The following is an 18,911-nucleotide window of genomic DNA, read 5'->3' as shown; positions in this document are numbered from 1 at the left end:
GTAGGCTGCGTAGGGTGGAGGATGTCCAGGGATAGGAGGACAGTCCTCCAATATGCGAAATATGGCCAATCGGCACCCCTCGATATGGTCCAACGTGCCTGTTTTTTTTTTATAAATATAGGCTTTATGAGTGTCCGCATATTAAGTAGTATTAGTATGTGATGTGCAAACGTTTCCACGGTTGTGTAATATGCCCACAGAATATCTTTTTAGTTGATTTTTGTTTATCAAGAAATATCTGTTCACCGATGCGAAGCGTGTATCATTGTAGATTTTGTTGACCGAAACATGCTTCCCCGCGTGGTAACGCCTGCATAAATATTCGTTAATATTTACCTTGTTGGTTTTCAACTCAAGCGTGGTGACCTAATAGTTTTACAATAAAACAAGAATGTTATAATACTTCTCACCATGAAGAAGATTTGTGTTGTTGGAGCCGGAATTATAGGATTATCTTCTGCTATCAGGATTCAAGACAGATACCCAAAAATTGACATCACAATTATAGCTGATAAATTTTCTCCCAACACTACTTCGGACGGTGCAGGTGCTTTATTTGAAGTGTTCGCAGTCGGAGATACTCCATTAGAGCTAGTCCAGTAAGTACTGGTTTGATTTAGAAATAAAAAGATTTATTTTACAAGTAGCTCTTAGATTCGAATACTTGATGAGAATATTATTTTCGTGTCGCCTGTGTATGCAATAAACTAGCTTACAGGCGAACGGGGGCTTTTCAACGCTAGATCAATAAAATCATGGATGTACGCGAATACGCTTACGTTGTATAATGACAAGACGGCATTTCACAACACCGCTGCAAGAATAATAACAACAAAAGCAATCTCACCCTATTCATCTTAAAATTATTACATCGGTTATCCATAGAAGACTGGATACAGTTCAAGATTTTGAAATTAATTTATAAGTCTCTTTTCATCTTATCTCACGGAACGTATTCAATCATGTCAACTAAATCGACCACTTCGCCCACAAAATAAACCCTTGTTGATCGCTCCGTTATATTAACTGAAACCTTATGGTGATGTTTTCTATTCAAATTCAAACTAAAAAATCACGTGACTATCTTGTTTAAGTTAAAAGCAAAGATTCACTCATGATTTTTAAAATTTTTTGTTGATTTTCGATAACATCCATTGTTACACCCCTAGATGTTGTACATTCCATACATCTTTTTATAAGGCCAAAATTTAAATGCATATCTATCCTATTGAAGGGGGGGGGGGGCTTTTTCGATAATAACTTCTAAGGTTAGTTTCCTTGGCCACGAAATCTTGTTAGCACCTTTAATTATGATCTGCTTTTTGACATGTTTCATGATTAGTGTAGCTGACAACTGCATTGGACAACTTGTGGTAAATTCCCACTATCACGATTCGTGCATACTATTGAAATCGTGGTTTTAATCGTGGAGTAATCGTGGTGATCTTATCAGGTCTTATCATATATTGAGGTCAGTCGTGGCAATCGTGTCATGATTTAAGCAAATTATGTTTAAAATGTAACAGCTGCTCAAATGAAAATAACTGTACCATTAAAAGGATATACACATATATATATATAAATATATAAAGTAACAGGTCGATGAAATGTTGTAAACAGTGTATAAAAGATCACGCATGAATACCTTGGTTGAACTAGATACATACATACATATTATGTTTGAAATAAACAACTGGGCGTAGCTCAGGAAACGGGTCTATAGGCATTATGTTAAGGTAGTGACTTGGATAAGCAGTAGTAATATGTGGGTACATAATGTAAAATGATCAGTAAAAGATAAATTAACAGCCATGACACAAAATAAATCCGAGTTCAAACTGCTCAGGGACATAGTGGGCTGATTGTGGATGATGTATAAGATTCCATGTGGGCACAAAACCCCTTTTGTAGCTTACTCTTTCCACGTTAGTTGTATAAGCATAAATACAATTTAGGCCTCATATTAAATGGATATTGCCAGATATTTCAGCTGTATATATAAACAAATATATATGTAGTCAAGGCATTCAGTTTGCCATGAAGGTATAATATGTTTTGATTCTTCAAAATATGTATTAAAATCATTCCTTACGCAAATACAATAAGTCATTTCCCTTCTTTCCAGAAAATGGGCCAAAGAAACCTGGGATCATTTGAAAAATGTGGCATTTTCCGTTGAAGCAGACAGTGCTAGAGTTCAACATGTATCAGGATATTGGGTCACAGGCGACCCGCCGATGACTTCGGTAATATTATTTGTTTTATTTTAAGCGACGGTAATATATGTACATAAATAATAATAGTAATAATAGTTTATTCACACCTAATCTCAAAATTTGCCCGAGAAACTTTTGGGTCAACTAAAGCCCAGTCTACACGAGGCAAATAGAGGAGGCCAAAAACAGAGAACGACTCCCAAGCGTTTTTTTTTTTTACATAATTTGTTAATTCAAGCACCTTTCCGTTACACTAAAGATTTGAGACAGGGTGGTAGTTCTTAAGGATCTCGCAATTAAGCGATGATTTCTTCAGAAGTGGAATCACAAGGGCAGTCTTCAATGAAGTCGGCTAACAGCTGTTGGCAATTGAAGAATGTATGATAGCAGTGATGAAAGGAAGGAGCGCATCTAATACTGGTTTAGACTTCAGAAGCCATGTTCGAAGGGGATCTAGGCTACATGAAGTTGACTTGCTCTTATCAATGATGGACCGGGCATGTTCATCTTTAACTGGGGCAAACTCAAAAAATGGCTTGGTACACGGTGTTCTTCAAACGCCCTCAATCCACTGCTAGTATTGTCAAGAGTACGTCTGATGATCTTTTAGAGGCATTTAGTAACTGGATAGAGCAATAAACTATAACACATACTTATGGAAGAACAATTACTGATTTATTTGGGCGACGTTTCGAAGAGTATTCTCTCAACGTCTGATATCACTGACTTTGCCTTGAAAGAAGTCACTGAAACGTTCAGCTAGCACAACATATAGATCAACTTTATCCATTGATCACACGGCGGGTGGGCGTATAAGATTGACAACTAATTTTCATTCCAGGAAACAAGCCCGGATGAAGAAAATACTAGCAGAAGATTGACTTCAGAAGAGATGCAATTATTGTTTCCGAGGGCTAAGTAGGTCTAGATAGCTTTCCATTCTGATTACGTTTCATTTTATTTTTTTATGTTGAGCTATATTAACATTTTTATGACATATTTCTTTGTACACGTTATTCAGTTCACGCGAGCTCTTTGCCCATTCAAATTATGCTGTGTTTCCTATAGGAAGTTTCAAACCCAAATATATACGAGTACATCTAATGCAGTAGCTTTCGTGTTGTGCTTTAATGACAGTTTCTTCCAAGCACTCCAATTTAAGGCAAGATGGAGAAGTTTTCTGGACAGTGGTGTTTTCACAAAACTTCCAGAGATTCTTGTCAATCCGAACGTGGACATGGATCCTCGATCCTTCGGCCTAGATGTAACTCATAAGGATAGAACTTAAATTCTCAAATAGATTCGAATATACGGTTGACACCATTCAAGCGGTCAATACCACAGGCACCTGTAACGTGGGCTATGCGTGGTCAATACCAGCTATTTCACATGCCGATGATTGATTGCACGACAGTAAGGTACAATAACATCTATAATAACTTTATGTAAGAATCACCTAACTTGACCTTCATCTTGCCAGACACTTTGGCAAAAACGATGTTAACTGAGCATAATGCTAGAAACCATATTTCAAGGAGAACAGAGAATGTAGTAGTGCACTTCAACAAAGAAACAGTTGGGGGATTATTTTATTCAGTGCATTTTGCAAATGTTCATTGTTTAGTGTAACAAACCCAAATATATTTTATGATTTGTTTTCTTTATTTACAGGTCGGGAAAGTTTTTCACATCATATTTAGTTGACTGCACTTCTTACCTACCGTGGTTAATGAAACAGTAAGCTGGATTTTATATACCAACTAGAAAAATGCCCGGCTTCGCTCGGGGGTCATAACCCCGAAACCGGAAGTGGTAGACTAACGCCACCTGGCCTATGTTACTCCCCGGTCCGAGCTACCCCTATACCCCAAATTTCAGACTGGGGGCAGACCTAGTGTAGCCGCCAACCCCGAACAGACAGACAAACGACAGTCACAAATATTAGTATAGATAATTATATTGATAATGAATGAAATGTGGTTTAATGCACGTCAGCACCAACCGGACTATTTTGCCGAATCATATGGTGGACTATTCGAGTCAAACTAAATACAATGTATTACCATTATTATATATACACAAAAAAACAAATATCACAGTTAATACAAATTAAAAACAAATATCACGATATTTTATTTTATGACAACTGTAAAATAACTTCGTCTCTCCTGTTGGTCCTGGTGAGTTTGGTCAGTCTCCTAAGAGAGGCGTTTATTTGTGTAAGCAGGATCCCAGCAAATAGTGCTTTTGATATTGCTCTTGATAAAATTGTAGTATATTGTAAACAGCGAAATAGATTTAATAGTTATCATCCGCTGTGTCTGAAAGTATCTAGTATGACAAAATTGAACATCTGGATTGCTTCTGTAATATTTTGAATGTTCTAACGAAAATTTATTTTTTTATTTCCTCAGGTATATGAACAAGGGTGGGAAGATTATAAATAAGACTATTCAGTCTTTGGACGAGGTTAGTAAAGCAAGTCTCGGATATATGTTTTGTTAATATAACTGCTTAATTTCGACTGAAAGACTCTTGGAAACCTTAACCAAGTCCCACTATTCAAAACTATGTTATAGCTTTCCGAACAAACAGTCGAGTTTCCAAATCTCAGACTATGTAAGTTCCTCATAGCATTGTCTATATTCCTGTCCATGTTTTCATGGCGATTGTCGCGATTATAAAGTCTCTCCTACAGTTTGAATAAAAGTCTTGACAAAAGTTTTTAAACCTTGTTGGTGCAACTGTGGCGATTATTTTCAAACGACTCAAAAGTTTTGATTTTAAATATTCTGATTCCGATTTCTCGGCGGTCATGTTTTGTTTCTAACCAACATACCGGAATAATGTTTCTCAAGATGAGAATGATTTGGAAGCTTTTGCGACCACAAGTTAAAACGTCTTCTAGACAATACGATCATTTACGTTTGTCTTCTTTTTGTCCTTCATATATTATAGTTATATCCATTGTATGATATTATCATCAATTGTTCTGGACTACACTCACATCAGTTATTGGGTGATAAAGAGTTGTTTCCTGCTAGGGGAGAGACTATACGGGTTTGTAGCATCTATTTTACCCTATTCGAGTAAACACAATCCGTGTTTGTAACATTATCAGTTTTCATTTTTAGCTGTGTAAAGGTAGAAGTGTTGAGTAGGGTCGGGGGCGGATCCAGGAATTTTTGCAGGAGGGGGTTTGCCAGGTTCCTGAGAAAATGTATTCCCCCCGCCCCCATCGGCTTGAAATTTTTTGAGAAATACATGGTCTCTATCGTCATTTTGGCGTATATACATACACATTGATCTTTTTAAACAGAGAAATCCAACATCCTGTTTGACGTCAATTTTTGTTATGAATTAGTACGATCCGCGCCTGAAGGTATGTTCGATGTTATTCAGTAAAACTCTCCCCAACATTTTCCGAATATTAGCATGTAGCTATATTTACGTTTAAAAAACAATTACAAAGTAGTTCATACACTGGGACGTATATAAGTAATATAAATTGTCTTTATTAGGTTTTAAACCACTGTTGTTGGTCATTAATTACACCGGGGCGTTTGGCAAGAGCTTCCCCCTATGGGGAAACTTACGACACTCACAAGCTCTTAATTGTCTATCTATCCACACTGATAATTGATATTCGGTGCATTTGTTTATTCTTGAAATTTAGGTTCATGCCCCATGGATTAAACATTTCTATGTTCAAGATATTGGTGACGAGTTTACTTACATCTTCCCAGGGTAATATACTAATTTTACAACACATATCATTCTTTTTGTTCCTGACACTACCTTGACCACTACGGAATTTTATCAAATTTGAACGGGTTGGTTGTTCGGGTTGTCCCCAGTGACCACAATTATCCGAAGATTTCTGAGGATCAATTTCAGAGTTATGACCCTTGACGCCAAAAACCGCAATTATCAGTAAATCTTTATGACATTTTAACTGTTGGTTTGGTTTAATTAAAAAAAAAAAGAGAGACGTATTTTGACTTCTGGTGGTCTTTGGGTATGATTTCAGGAGTTATGTCCCTCTAATTATATCAAGATTCTAATCACCCCACCTCAGTTGTCGGGACCGGCAGAACTTGACAGAATTGAATTCTGCGTCACTCGATTGCAATATGAAATGGAGTTTTATGGTACGTCAGCTCCAACGGGGCTATATTGAGCCAAACACTCGATTGCAATTCTGTTATTTCAGAACGTTCCAGACTGACAATCGACCACCCCTTCCATGAAAATTTTAAAAGGTTGGTTAGTTTGGTAAAAATGAAGACCCCTCTTTTTTGCTTATTCAGGTCTAAAAATGTTGTATTAGGAGCCACATTTCAGAAGGGTAACTGGAACACAAAACCTAACCACGAAGACAGGGCAGCTTTGTTTGAGAGATGTTGTCAAATACATCCTAGTTTAAAAGTAGGTGTATATATAAAACCATTTTGTGGAAAAAATATTTCAAAGTCGCTGATCGTCGTTTCCATTTCTCGGACAATATCTGATATAATTTATATTTAAATAAAGAAATCAAAATATCATCGGTAGACCATCCCCCAGCTTAGATTCAACTGGTTTAAAAAGAGGAGGCCAATGAAACCATTCTAGCTAAGTTTAAAAGTGTCCCTGACTGGTTTTGACCATATCCAGAGAATGTCTAAGGTTGACAGAGTATCAATTCATATAATGCTGAATGGAATATCACTATTTTTGGACGAATATTCTTTTCAATTCACCGTATACCGAATGCTCCTTTTAGACATTCAAATTTCACTATATTGTAGTTGGCAAGTTCTTCACAAATGACAATCAGAGGCTTTCAATATAGATATGAAAATGTGGCACCTTATGAAAAGGTCAAGGCTTTGGCGTAATATCCTTATACACTGGAGTGCTTCTAGGATTCTTGATAATAGTTGCTAAATATTAGATGCGACATTTTTATTTTATTTTTATATCAAAGATGGCTACTGTAGATTACAGTTGGGTTGGTTTACGCCCATGCAGAAGTCGAGTAAGGTTGGAGTTGGAACCCCCCTCAGCACACACTAAATGTCGGGTAAGAAGAACTATTTATATTGTCTTCGCTGTTATTAATATCGGAAATAACGAAAGTATAACAGACAAGAAGATGTCATAACCATTAATTTTAAACGAATTCCAGCTATAGACCAAATTCTAAAGTTTAAATTGCTAAAAGGATTGTTGATTATTGTTTCTGAGTGGAGGCCAGTATTCAAAATCGCTGATCCGTTAATGTGTAGGAATTTAGGAAACTATACCAAAACTGGCCCTGATTTTACAGAACGTGGTTGACGCCAATACATGTATTTATTAACCGAAAGTTATCTATAGAATCGAAACAATTCGGAATATTTAATTCTGACATTTTGTAATTCGCAGGTTATACATAATTATGGTCATGGAGGAGCAGGTGTTACATTACACTGGGGATGTGCTCAAACAGTTGTTGATTTACTACGAGATCTGATAAACAACACATATATTAATTCTAAACTATAAACTTAATGACACTAGCGGTTATCAGTGTCATCGTGATTACACAAAAATTAGTCTGTTGATTAATTCTAAACTATAAACTTAATAACACTAGCGGTTATCAGTCTCATCATTAGTCTGTTGATTTCAAAATGTGTCTATACGCCTTCTAATATTTAAGACTAAAACTGAAAAAGTAGGCTATTTTTTCATTAGGTTGAATCACGTATGGATTAATTCTGTGCTATAATGTGAAAAGATATTTGTTATCTATGTATACGCCTTGTACATTTGCAGGGAAATATGCTGGTGTGTCTTTGCTTCTGTTTGGATCAATCTTTGAGTCGCACCAATCATCTAAGATCAGTTTTGGTCACAGATAACAAAAGTTAAATCATTCTAATATAAGTATAGGTATCGGTACTAGGTGATATGTCTTGGCTTTCAGGGGTTTAGTAGACATAAATAAATAGTAGACATAAATAAACGAAAGTGTGATATTTTGAGTGGAGAAACGAACTGAAAAGTTACAGAGGTGAGAAAATACGTAACAGTGGTCAATACCACTGAAACGTTTCGTTACACATAGTCATAGAGTGGGATGGTTCGTAACAGCATATATATATATATATATTGTGAAAAAATACATGACATCCTTCCCTCTTAGTTCATAACTCAACTAATATAAACACATTCTATTGTTCCCATGTTAGTTTAAACTTAAAAAAATTATCCTGTCATGTATAGACAATTATTGTTCAGTGCTAACCTGTAAATAAAAACTTGATTAATAAAGAAGTGAAAACATTTAAAACAAAATTGTTTTTAATACTCCTGTAGATTGTTACAGTGTTTGAATATTTAATTAAATGTTCAGTTTCTTTGGTGCTACTCTGATTCGAGTCGGATATCGTCTTTGCACGGAACAACTAGCACTTGATTCATCAATATATTTTGATTCATTTGACTGACTTTGCACACTTTCTGAATCATTATTTGAACCACTTGGCACACTTAGTTCAACATTCTTATCAGTGATAGGAATTTGCACATTAGAAATACTGATATCGATATTACGATTAGCTGTTCCGGGCACTAACGCTATAGATATATCATTTGGATCATTTTTATTCGAAACACTAATCACAACTTTCGGATCACAGGAATTGTCCAAATTTTGCTCTATGTGTCTTCGAATTATATTTTCTTCGACGGTATGTATTTTATATGAAACGGATCCGGTTGATTCCTCATACTAGACTCAGAGATTCCTTGTCAATTTGCGAATATATTTTTTTCAGATTTTGTCAATAAACGCGATGTAAATGCTATTGGTTTTTCACTACCACCCAAAAAATTGTAAGCAACTCGTATGTGCGTGTGTGGCAAAAAATCAACATATTTTCCAAACACACCTCGAATCTTCTTCCACCAACGCCACTGCAATCCCCCTACATAATTGCTAAGGCCATATTATGTAGGTCAACCTATCCCTTGATCATTTAAACAACTACGCGGGTACTATGGGCCAGGAACTGATCATGATGTTTAAGAATTGTTATCTGCATATACACCTATCACTCTGTAAAGACAGAATTCGAAAAGCTTTCTTTAACGAAGGCTGGCACAGTTATGACGCCATTCAGATTATTTTCAGATGGCGATGTCTCGACAATTGATTAATTTTAACAGCTCAGATTTTCTTGGTTGGTTAATACGAAAGGATTAGATAAACAGGAATGCAATGCAGCACACTATGTCCAAATGAATTAATCTCCGGAAAAATTTGAAGGACGTGAGATTGGTTCTCCTTTCTCCAAACACCATTAGTGAAACACAGAAAGGTGATGATTGGACAACTGGAATCGTACAGAGAGGAAAAGGCAGAGCTCGTAAAAAATGTCCCGGAAGAAGTAGTATAACTTATATGCGTATTATTTCCAAAAATATTGTTAACATTACGTCATGGCAAATCCACATACTTTCCAAACACACACAGCTGCCTTGAATCATCTATGGTCAATAGACAATACACCCTATTATGGTTCAGTAGGTTATTTTTAGCATTTAGGCCAAAAGACCAATAGTGTAGAAAATACTAAATATTGGATACAATCTCGAATTTGCAAACACAAACAATTTAATATTTAACAGGGAATTGTGCAGCAACGTGTACCTGAAGATGGATGGACGGGTTGGAGGAGGAGGGAGGGGGCTGATGGAAGTACAAAATCCTTTATGTCCTTTAATATGTACAATTCTATTAAGGACATTCAGCATTCCCCGGTGTATTGAATGGAGCGTCGATTGAAACTTTATTGTCAGTTCAAAAAATATATGCTAAACTTTATAAATATGACAAATTATTAATAAAAGGTAGTAATCATGACCGGGAACAACGAAAACTATCCTTCTATATATAAGTAATGCGCACACAGTTATCATTCAGAAACCTCTATGAATTGCCCGAAATCTTACATGTAGTTTTGGGACGAAACGATTCGTAGATTCAAATAACAAGACGCAGACAAAGCAAACTTCTAGGACCGGTATTAATATATCATCGAAACATCTTGTTTTAATCATAATTTTAAAACAAGTTAATTAATATCTGCATAACCGGGAGCATTTTTAGGTCAGGTTGAAATCATATTCATATTACATTAGACTCCTCTGTTTGTTCGTTCGTTCCTGGAGTTTTACGTCCACTTCTACCAAGGGTGATATCGTAGACAGACTTCTCCGTGGCAGCAGTCCCCATTATATTACAAACGGTAGTACGTGGTAAATTATAAACACTGTTGTGTTACATCGACATAAACATTCTATACTGCTTGAATTGGCCTTAAACTCACAGTGCTGGCCTGATTAGTGTAACACTCATCGGTGCATTCTAGTTTTACAATGTCAGTGATAAGAACATAACGTTGGCTAGATGTACCAAGTACGCTAGTCGTATCTTTAGCTATAATTTGTGTGGTGACCTAATAGTATTACACTCATTTCGTAATCGTCCACAACAAAACAACAAGTAGGTGTTCTTCTAACCATGAAGACGATTTGTGTTGTTGGAGCTGGTGTTATTGGATTATCTTCCGCTGTTAGGATTCTAGACAGATTCCCAAATATTGACATCACGGTTATAGCTGATAAATTTACTCCCCACACAACTTCGGACGGGGCTGGTGCCTTGTTGGAAGTGTACGCAGTCGGAGATACGCCATTAGAGTTGGTCCAGTAAGTACGAGATTTAGAAATTGTAAGATTTATTTCCCACGTACGATTCTTCATTTAATAATAGTGTTTGGTGTAGCCTGTGTACACGGTGGACTAACTTGCAGAAGAGCAGGAGCTTTTCCAACCGAATAAAACGGGGTCATATGTTAACCATAACTGAAATATGTTCGTTGGATTCGAGAGGGAAATGACTACAATAGAGACTTTTGGCAAGCGTAATTTCCTGGTCCGTATCGCGTATCCGTATGGATTTTGCGTGTGACGTAATCAATGTCTGTGTATTTCTCATACGTGATACGGCACATGGATACGGCAGCAAGTATGGAACGGTTTTCATACGGAAATGGTCCGTATAACACTGTCGTCTTTTTACCGTCTTTTTGCTACTTTTAGACGCTGAAATGTTGCATCATAGCCTTTTTATGAATCTATGTGTATCCTAGAACACGAAGGTGTATATTTGATGTGATTTTAACAGTGATAACGACTGGAATTTAATCATTGTTTTTGATGGGTTTTTCTCGGAATTTTCATATTTTTCCCGCCTGTCTGCATACGGGCTAAACTTTCTGAAATGATACATTGGTGAAACCAAAAATTGCTAAAATCTGCCAAAACTCTAAAACTACATTGACGCAACGTATCACGCATACGATACGGATACGGGATATGGATGGGAAAAATCCGCTTGCCAAAAGTCTCTAATGTTGGAGCCAAGGACCCGCCAACTCACATCTGGGGTACACTGCGCCTGTCAGATATATTAGGCGAAACCTCGTCCGTACCAATCAAGATAAACGATGGTATTGGACCCGTGTCTGTTTTCTATTGTAGCCGAGCGGTCAAACCACTAGAATGCTCCGCCTTCACGTGTCAAATCATTTGTGTCATTTGGTCTCAAGAAATAGCTTATCCCCCACCTCTCCTCCTCCCCCAGCCGGCTTTAGTTAAAATATCTGTAATTTTCTTTTTTTTAATAGGTGCACATTATAAAGTTATCCCCCTTCTTTTCAGAAAATGGGGCAACGAAACTTGGGATCATTTGAAAAATTTGACTTTCTCAGTTGACGCAGGCAGTGCTAGAGTTCAGCAAGTATCAGGGTATTGGGTCTCTAGCGACCCTCAAGTGATTTTGGTAAATACTACTATTTCTTATATTGAACTATTTGAGCAACGACAAACTAAGCCAAACTCCCACATGTAAATGTTATACTTTAGTAGGGGTGTCCAGGCCCGGATTATGATATGAAATGGTGTTTAACGTCCTACTGTTCTGCTACAACTGATCTAATGAAGACGGGCATATGCTATAATACAGTATGCTATGGGGAAACTTTTGTCCCGACAAGGGATCTTTTACGTGCACGGCAATGTGAACATGGGACCTCGGTTTTTCGTCCCATCTGAACGACTAGGTAGCTGTCCTTGTCAGGCCCTCCATCCTGCACCACGGACAAGGGGAAAACCCAATCTGATTAAAACACAGATCCTATTTCGTTTCGTTTTTTTATAGTTCAAAATTTTGTTTTACTTGTCTTCACAACACTAGTATCTGGAAGAGTTGTTATATAACGGACGTTCTAGTTGAAGTGAGGGATTAGCCAATGAAACGGTCTGTTACGCTGATTGATTAATCAATTTCTGGCGTCATAGGATCAAAAGTCGCTCTTACGACCCCTGACGCGATCTTCCACAACAACCGGTCAGATCTTCATGTGGTGTAGGCCATCGAAAGTATAAAAAAACGAAACGAAAAGGGAGGCATATTCGGGTTGTTTAATATGGTACAAACACTTTTGTAGAACTAATTTGCTGGCCCCTTGTTGGGGGAAAGATTTTGAAACTAAGCTCAAAGATGCATTATGTAAGAGCTAAACCGGCATATTGTAGGTCTTAGTTTTGGCTTCAAATGTTATATTAACTATTTTTAGACATTTATTCACATGACAAGCCTATAATTAACACCCAGACCATCGGATGGTTGATATCTAAATGGATTAAAACACAGATGTAATTTAATGGTTTAATTTAAAAATGACGAATCCAGGCTAACATCTTGTCAAAACGTCAAAGTAATTTGAATGAAATTTTCAAAATAAATGTAGTCATTTTGCATTATCTATTTTTGAACTATGTTAGAAAGAACGACTAACTCTCTATCTAAATCTTTTATATAATTCATCTTTAATTACCTTCTTATCGACATGAACCCTATATAAATTCATTGAAAGTAAGTATTTATACACGTTGATACTTTAGTGGGGGCGTATTGTGCCGTCACCAATATCCGTCTATTCGTCAACCGTTGGTTTGTTACAGCGATCAATTTTAACGGATTGGGTGTCATGAGAATTCCGACATTCCATTACTTCTTTTGTCGAAAACATTGTGAACATGATAGAGGCTAGGCTACAGTGTTCCAGTTTGCAGTGTTAATATCTTTGCCATCGCTCTCTGGGACGTGTCTTTGGAGATTCAATCTTTTAATTTCTGTCGTGGAATTCACTGATCATTTGTCAAGGTCTTATATCAGTTTATTTATTTCAAAGTGCGTGTTAGATGTCCAGTGTTAACACCCGTATTTTTCCGTCTGCTTGTTCCTGTTTTATTTTTAAAACGTGTGGAGATAATTTAAATATTTGTGAATCAGAACCGTATTGACATTCGGAACGTCGTTAAAATCTTAATTCAAATTTAGACCCCCTTTAATAACTGTTCGATTGATAAGCTTTGATTGACAATTTATGTTTATTTAAGAAAACAAACCGGGATGGAGAAAATATCAGCCGCAGATTAACCAGAGAAGAGATGCAATTATTTCCGCAGGCCAAGTAGGTCTATAGCTTTCCATTCTGATAACGTTTCATTTTATTTGATACTAGCGGTTGAGAGAGAGAGAGAGAGAGAGAGAGAGAGAGAAATGGGGCTTAACGTCCACTCGACACAAACCAGGTCATTTTGGGACTAACATATAGGTTCAATTTTATTTCAATAATTCGCTTGCGCGTAGGGGTCTTTAGCAGTGGGAGGAAACCGGAGGACCCGGAGAAAACCCACGAGGTTGGACAGGCGACCCTACTCCTTGTTACGTACAACCGGGGAATCGAAACCCCGCCAGTTGACTCAATGACAGACCGTATGATACAGCGCGCGCGTGCTAACCATTTGGCCATCCAACCCCCCTACTAGCGGTTGACCCGGCTTGGCACGGGTATAACTATAATACTGTTTTCTTTACATACAGGTCGGGACAGTTTTTCACGACATATTTAGTTGATTGTACTTCTTACCTACCATGGTTAATGAAACGGTAAGTATTATTTGATATAATAATTATTATATTTATACGCCCACATCAAAATGTACGTCGTCAATAATTTTATGTGAACACTGTTTAAACACTGTTAATAATATTTGCATCGCTTATGTCAGACCATAAATTCTGTTGAATTTCGATTTTGTTAATGACTTTCAGAGCTATTGCTGTTGACGGATTTGAAGTTCAACATATTCCTGAAGCAATGGCTTCGAGAAATCACTTCGAAACTTGGGTTTTTGACGCAGTGTGCCAATTTTTATCGTCCAAACCATTGTTGGAAGTTTGATTCTATTCAGTTTGTTGAAAATAATGATACATACGTAACATTAAATGTATAAAAAGATTGCGAAAATATTACCCTCTGCTACTTGGTCTAACAGATTCTACATGACAAAATTTACGTCTGTAGCAGTTTAGATAACCGCGTTTGTCTCACAATTAGTTTTTCTGCAATATTCTGCTACTTTCTGGTTCATCGCGCGTTGTGGCGTAATGATGCCGTTAATTTCATTATACACTTTTATTATCACTCTTTACGATAAATACTTTTATGCGGCAAGATTGGTGAATTACACGGTCGAATCAGTTGTCTTGAACCCTGTATGTAATGTAACGAATTAATGTGACATAGAGGGGTATGTAAAAATGTGTTTATTTTATACATATATTTTTATATTTCCTCAGGTATATTAACAAGGGTGGGAAGATAATAAATAAGACTATCCAGTCTTTAGACGAGGTTAGTTTGGTCAAGTTTTAGTTGTAACTCCATTTGGTTAATTAGGAATGAAAGCCTTATGGAAACATTTATTATTCCATAGTCCACCGATTCTACGTTTCGATGGTATAGACGGCGATGTTTTCATTTGAGTGTTGTTGTTGGGTTTTTGTTTTATTCCCGATCAATGTACCGAAATACTAATGACGAAGAGAATCTGGAAGACATCTCTTCCCATACCAAGATTCATTGTTTTACCGAATTAACAATCTAGATTTCATTGTTTTATCGAATTAACAATCTAGATTTCCATCTTTTCCTTCATATATTATAGTTGTATCCATTATATGAGATTATCATCAATTGTTCTGGACTACACTCACATCAGTTATTGGGTGATAAAGAGTTGTTTCCTGCTAGGGGAGAGACTATAAGGGTTTGTAGCATCTATTTTAACCTAGTTGTAACATTTTGTATTTTTAGCTTTGGAATGCTTTGGGTAGTATCGTTGTATCCACTAAAGCATTTTATACACTGGGACGTTCAAGACCGTAAAAATCAGTTGTTATTATACCACTGCTGTTGATCACGTATGTCTGGGAGTTTTCCAAGTGATTTCCGATATAAGGAAGCTTGGGGCACTTCTCAGGCCTTTGTTTGACAGTCCTTACTTTGTAAAAGCGCCAGTATTCTTTCATTCTTCCATCTTACACTTGATCTAATTAAAATACAGATCATCTATATTTCGTTTCGTTTTTTATACTTTCGATGGCCTACGTAAAACGAAATTTTGAACTATAAGAACGAAACGAAATAGGATCTGTGTTTTAATCAGATTGTCTTTCACTAGATGTGAATTGAACATGAGTACATGGTTATTTTTCTTGAAATTTAGGTTATTGCCCCTTGGATTAAACAGCTCTATATTCAGGAGATTGGTGAAGAGATTACTTACATCCTTCCAGGGTAATATACAAATATTATTTTATACCTGAATTATTTCCGTCTTCATTAGCCCAGCCAGAGCAGAACAGTAGGACGTTAAACATTAATTATTGTTTGTTAATATTGTAAATGACCAAAACATAATCAATGGATTTTTCAAATTTTTATAACAGGTTGTTCAGTGTTAACCCCTTTGATTACGAAACCTTGGGACAGCAATTTTAACATTTAATTTTATTGTCCATATTTCAATCCTGTTTTTAGTAAAATTATGCATAATGATACGACATGCTTTACAACTACATGTACTACTGTTTAATCGTTATCATTTATAATAATTCTCTATCTGTAAATGGTGTATTATATATGAAAAGCCTATTAAGGTATGATATAAATTCTGTTTTCTCATTCAGATCTAAAAATGTTGTATTAGGAGGAACATGTCAGAAAGGTAACTGGGACAAAGAATGTAATCAAAAAGACAGGTCAGCTTTGTTTGAGAGATGCTGTCAAATACTTCCTAGTTTAAAAGTAGGTACATGTATATATATATATGAATGATCGCCATTTGCATTTTCGGACATTATCGAATACGCCACGGCGTAATTCACAGTACTCGAACTGATTTTTTAATAATTAATAAAGAAAATAAATTTAAAGTATCAGCGGTAAATGATCCCTCGGCTTGAAATAAAACTGGACCAATCAAAATATTTTAACATAGATTATAGACGGTCTGGCTGATTTTCATTATACCCTGTTTATCAAGTCTGCAGAGTTTGTCGAAAGTTTATAAGTCTGTGCAGAGGTTGTGGAAAGTTATAGTTTTGTTAATACCGAATGGAACTGAATAAGTGTTTGGCTAATACACCATTTAGAGATTCAAATATCACATTTTTTGTTTACAGGGGGTTAATAATCTTTCAAATGACGACCAGAGCCTTATTTAAAAGTTAAGAGGCGTTGGAGGGGTGAGGGCTGTAATATCCTTATTAGTAAAAGGGGTGCTTTAAATTGAAAGTCGTTAGATCTGTTTACTCGGCGCTGCACGTGTTGAGCCCCCTCACGCCCTAAGAATAAGAATAAGTTTATTGCAGTAATATAGGTCAAAGACCAAACGTTACAAGTTGGAATCAACTAGAAAATGATATGTACAATTATATTTTAAAAGGTGCGATCCATTACAAAATTATTAATTGTTGACAATGGAAGGTTTATACACAATTCTGATATATTTAAAGTATAATACTATAAGCATGTCTGATGGTAAATTTATAAAATTTATAAAACGTGTGTTTATTAAATTCCACGACTCGAGCTGCACTTATATCCCAAATTTCAGCCACGGAACAACCCTAGTGTAGCCACCAACCCCGAACAGAAAAACCACTGTCCAAACATAGATGTCAATGATAAATTTATGACAGTTTTATTTTATTTTTATATCAAAGATGGCTACTGTAGATTACAATTGGGTTGGTTTACGTCCATGTAGAAGTCGTGTAAGATTGGAGATGGAACCCCGCTCAGCACACACTAAATGTCGGGTACGAAGAACTATATTTATAATATTGTTTATATTAATTCTACTATTTGTTCTACATGGATGTAGGCAATGACACTAACATACGTTTAACATGAAATAAGATTCTGTAACCATTTATTTTAAAGATACAAAATTATTTACAGGGCCATAATTTCCAGGGCCATTATTTCCAATCATAGTATGGCATATTTGGTATATGGAAAGTTGATTCCCCAGTAGACTCTGCAATTAAACAATTGAAAAAGACGTTGGCAGAGGTTAATCCAAGAACTTACTTAGGCAACGAAATTTGTGGTGAATTGACAGCGACAAATGTTGGAAGTCACGTGACAAATACAGGGGCTTAAAATAGATTCTTGCGGCATGAGGTAGTTTTCTTGCAGCGAAAAATAAGAGGGATTTAAAACAAATTTGGGAATATGTTGTTTTTTTTTCAAATATATCGTCAAATCACCCAGATTATTGTTTCGGGGGCAAGCGTATGATTCCAAATCCCCGAATCCATTAATGAGTAGGAAAGGTACCCAAGACAGCAACTGATGTTTCTGAATGTATTTTCTGTTGTATACTGAAATAATTCGGACTATTTAATTCTATCACTTTTTTATTCACAGGTTATACATAATTATGGTCATGGGGGAGCAGGTATTGCATTACACTGGGGATGTGCTCAAACAGTTGTTGATTTACTGCAAGATCTTATGAACAACACATCAATTAATTCTAAACTATAAACTTATTGACACTAGCGGTTATCATTCACGGAAGTGTATTAGAACCAAACAAATAATTAACAAATTCTCAATAAGTGCTAATTAGGAGATACTAAGTGCTAATTAGGAGATAGTGCTAATATGATTACATTTGTAAATTTGAATCACCTACGGGTTAAATCTGTTTTTCTCCTCTGAATGAGTATTTGGTATGTATGTGTATTCCTTGTACTTTTGCCAGAGTATCTAGTTGTAAGGGAAATGTTGTGGGCGTCTCTTTTGAATCGCATCAATCCTTATGGTAGACATAAAAATATGGTCTATTCTTTGGCTGGAACAAACACGTACGATTTCATTCTTGGGGAAATAAAAGAATCAGATTTTAAGTCAACGTAGAAAACGAATAATTTTGTATTTTGGCTCATTCTCGTTTTTGACAAATTAGAAATTATTGTGGGAGTCATCCGTCATAAATTTCCGAAATGAGAAGTTGTACTATAAGTACAAAGGAGATAAAGGCAGTGGCGGACTGGTCAGGTTGTCAGCTTGCCCAATGACAAGTGGGCCCCTGAGGAAGTAGGTCGCCTTAGACATTTGACAATATATTTAAAATACAAATTATCAATAAATATAATAAATATTAGGAAAAAAAAATTATTAGCATGAAAATCTTTTTATTTCCACTTACATATATATTTTTTGAAAATTTAAT

At 36.1% G+C, this 18,911-nt stretch overlaps 1 protein-coding gene across 5 annotated transcripts; it reads left to right on the top strand.

The window, feature by feature from the left end:
* The first annotated feature begins 239 nt into the window (after window positions 1-239).
* LOC126817478 (D-aspartate oxidase) lies at window positions 240-18,851 on the top strand. 5 transcript variants are annotated; one of them, XM_050544477.2, is made up of 10 exons: window positions 241-599; window positions 2,126-2,246; window positions 3,058-3,134; window positions 3,888-3,953; window positions 4,631-4,685; window positions 5,175-5,276; window positions 5,893-5,963; window positions 6,527-6,644; window positions 17,392-17,487; window positions 18,101-18,851. In XM_050544477.2, exons 1-10 carry the CDS (start codon window positions 412-414, stop codon window positions 18,218-18,220), a joined length of 1,014 nt encoding a protein of 337 aa, XP_050400434.2. In that variant the 5' UTR covers window positions 241-411; the 3' UTR covers window positions 18,221-18,851. The 5 variants fall into 5 exon arrangements, with proteins under 5 accessions (XP_050400438.2, XP_050400434.2, XP_050400433.2 ...); XM_050544476.2 differs by lacking the exons at window positions 17,392-17,487; window positions 18,101-18,851 and adding exons at window positions 7,186-7,281; window positions 7,626-8,511; XM_050544475.2 differs by lacking the exons at window positions 5,175-5,276; window positions 5,893-5,963; window positions 6,527-6,644 and adding exons at window positions 15,330-15,431; window positions 15,891-15,961; window positions 16,354-16,471 and having other exon boundaries at window positions 263-599.
* The last annotated feature ends 60 nt before the right edge of the window (window positions 18,852-18,911 follow it).

The sequence above is a fragment of the Patella vulgata genome, chromosome 4, assembly GCF_932274485.2.
Source record: "Patella vulgata chromosome 4, xgPatVulg1.2, whole genome shotgun sequence".
Classification (NCBI taxonomy): domain Eukaryota; kingdom Metazoa; phylum Mollusca; class Gastropoda; family Patellidae; genus Patella; species Patella vulgata.
This window is presented reverse-complemented; position numbering and strand designations above follow the sequence as displayed.

Coding starts and splice junctions, on each gene's coding strand:
- LOC126817478 (XM_050544477.2), top strand. CDS start 412: ATGAAGAAGATTTGTGTTGTTGGAGCCGGAATTATAGGATTATCTTCT. Junction 600..2,125: donor ACTCCATTAGAGCTAGTCCA/GTAAGTACTGGT, acceptor CCTTCTTTCCAG/AAAATGGGCCAAAGAAACCT. Junction 6,645..17,391: donor AAATACATCCTAGTTTAAAA/GTAGGTGTATAT, acceptor TTTATATCAAAG/ATGGCTACTGTAGATTACAA.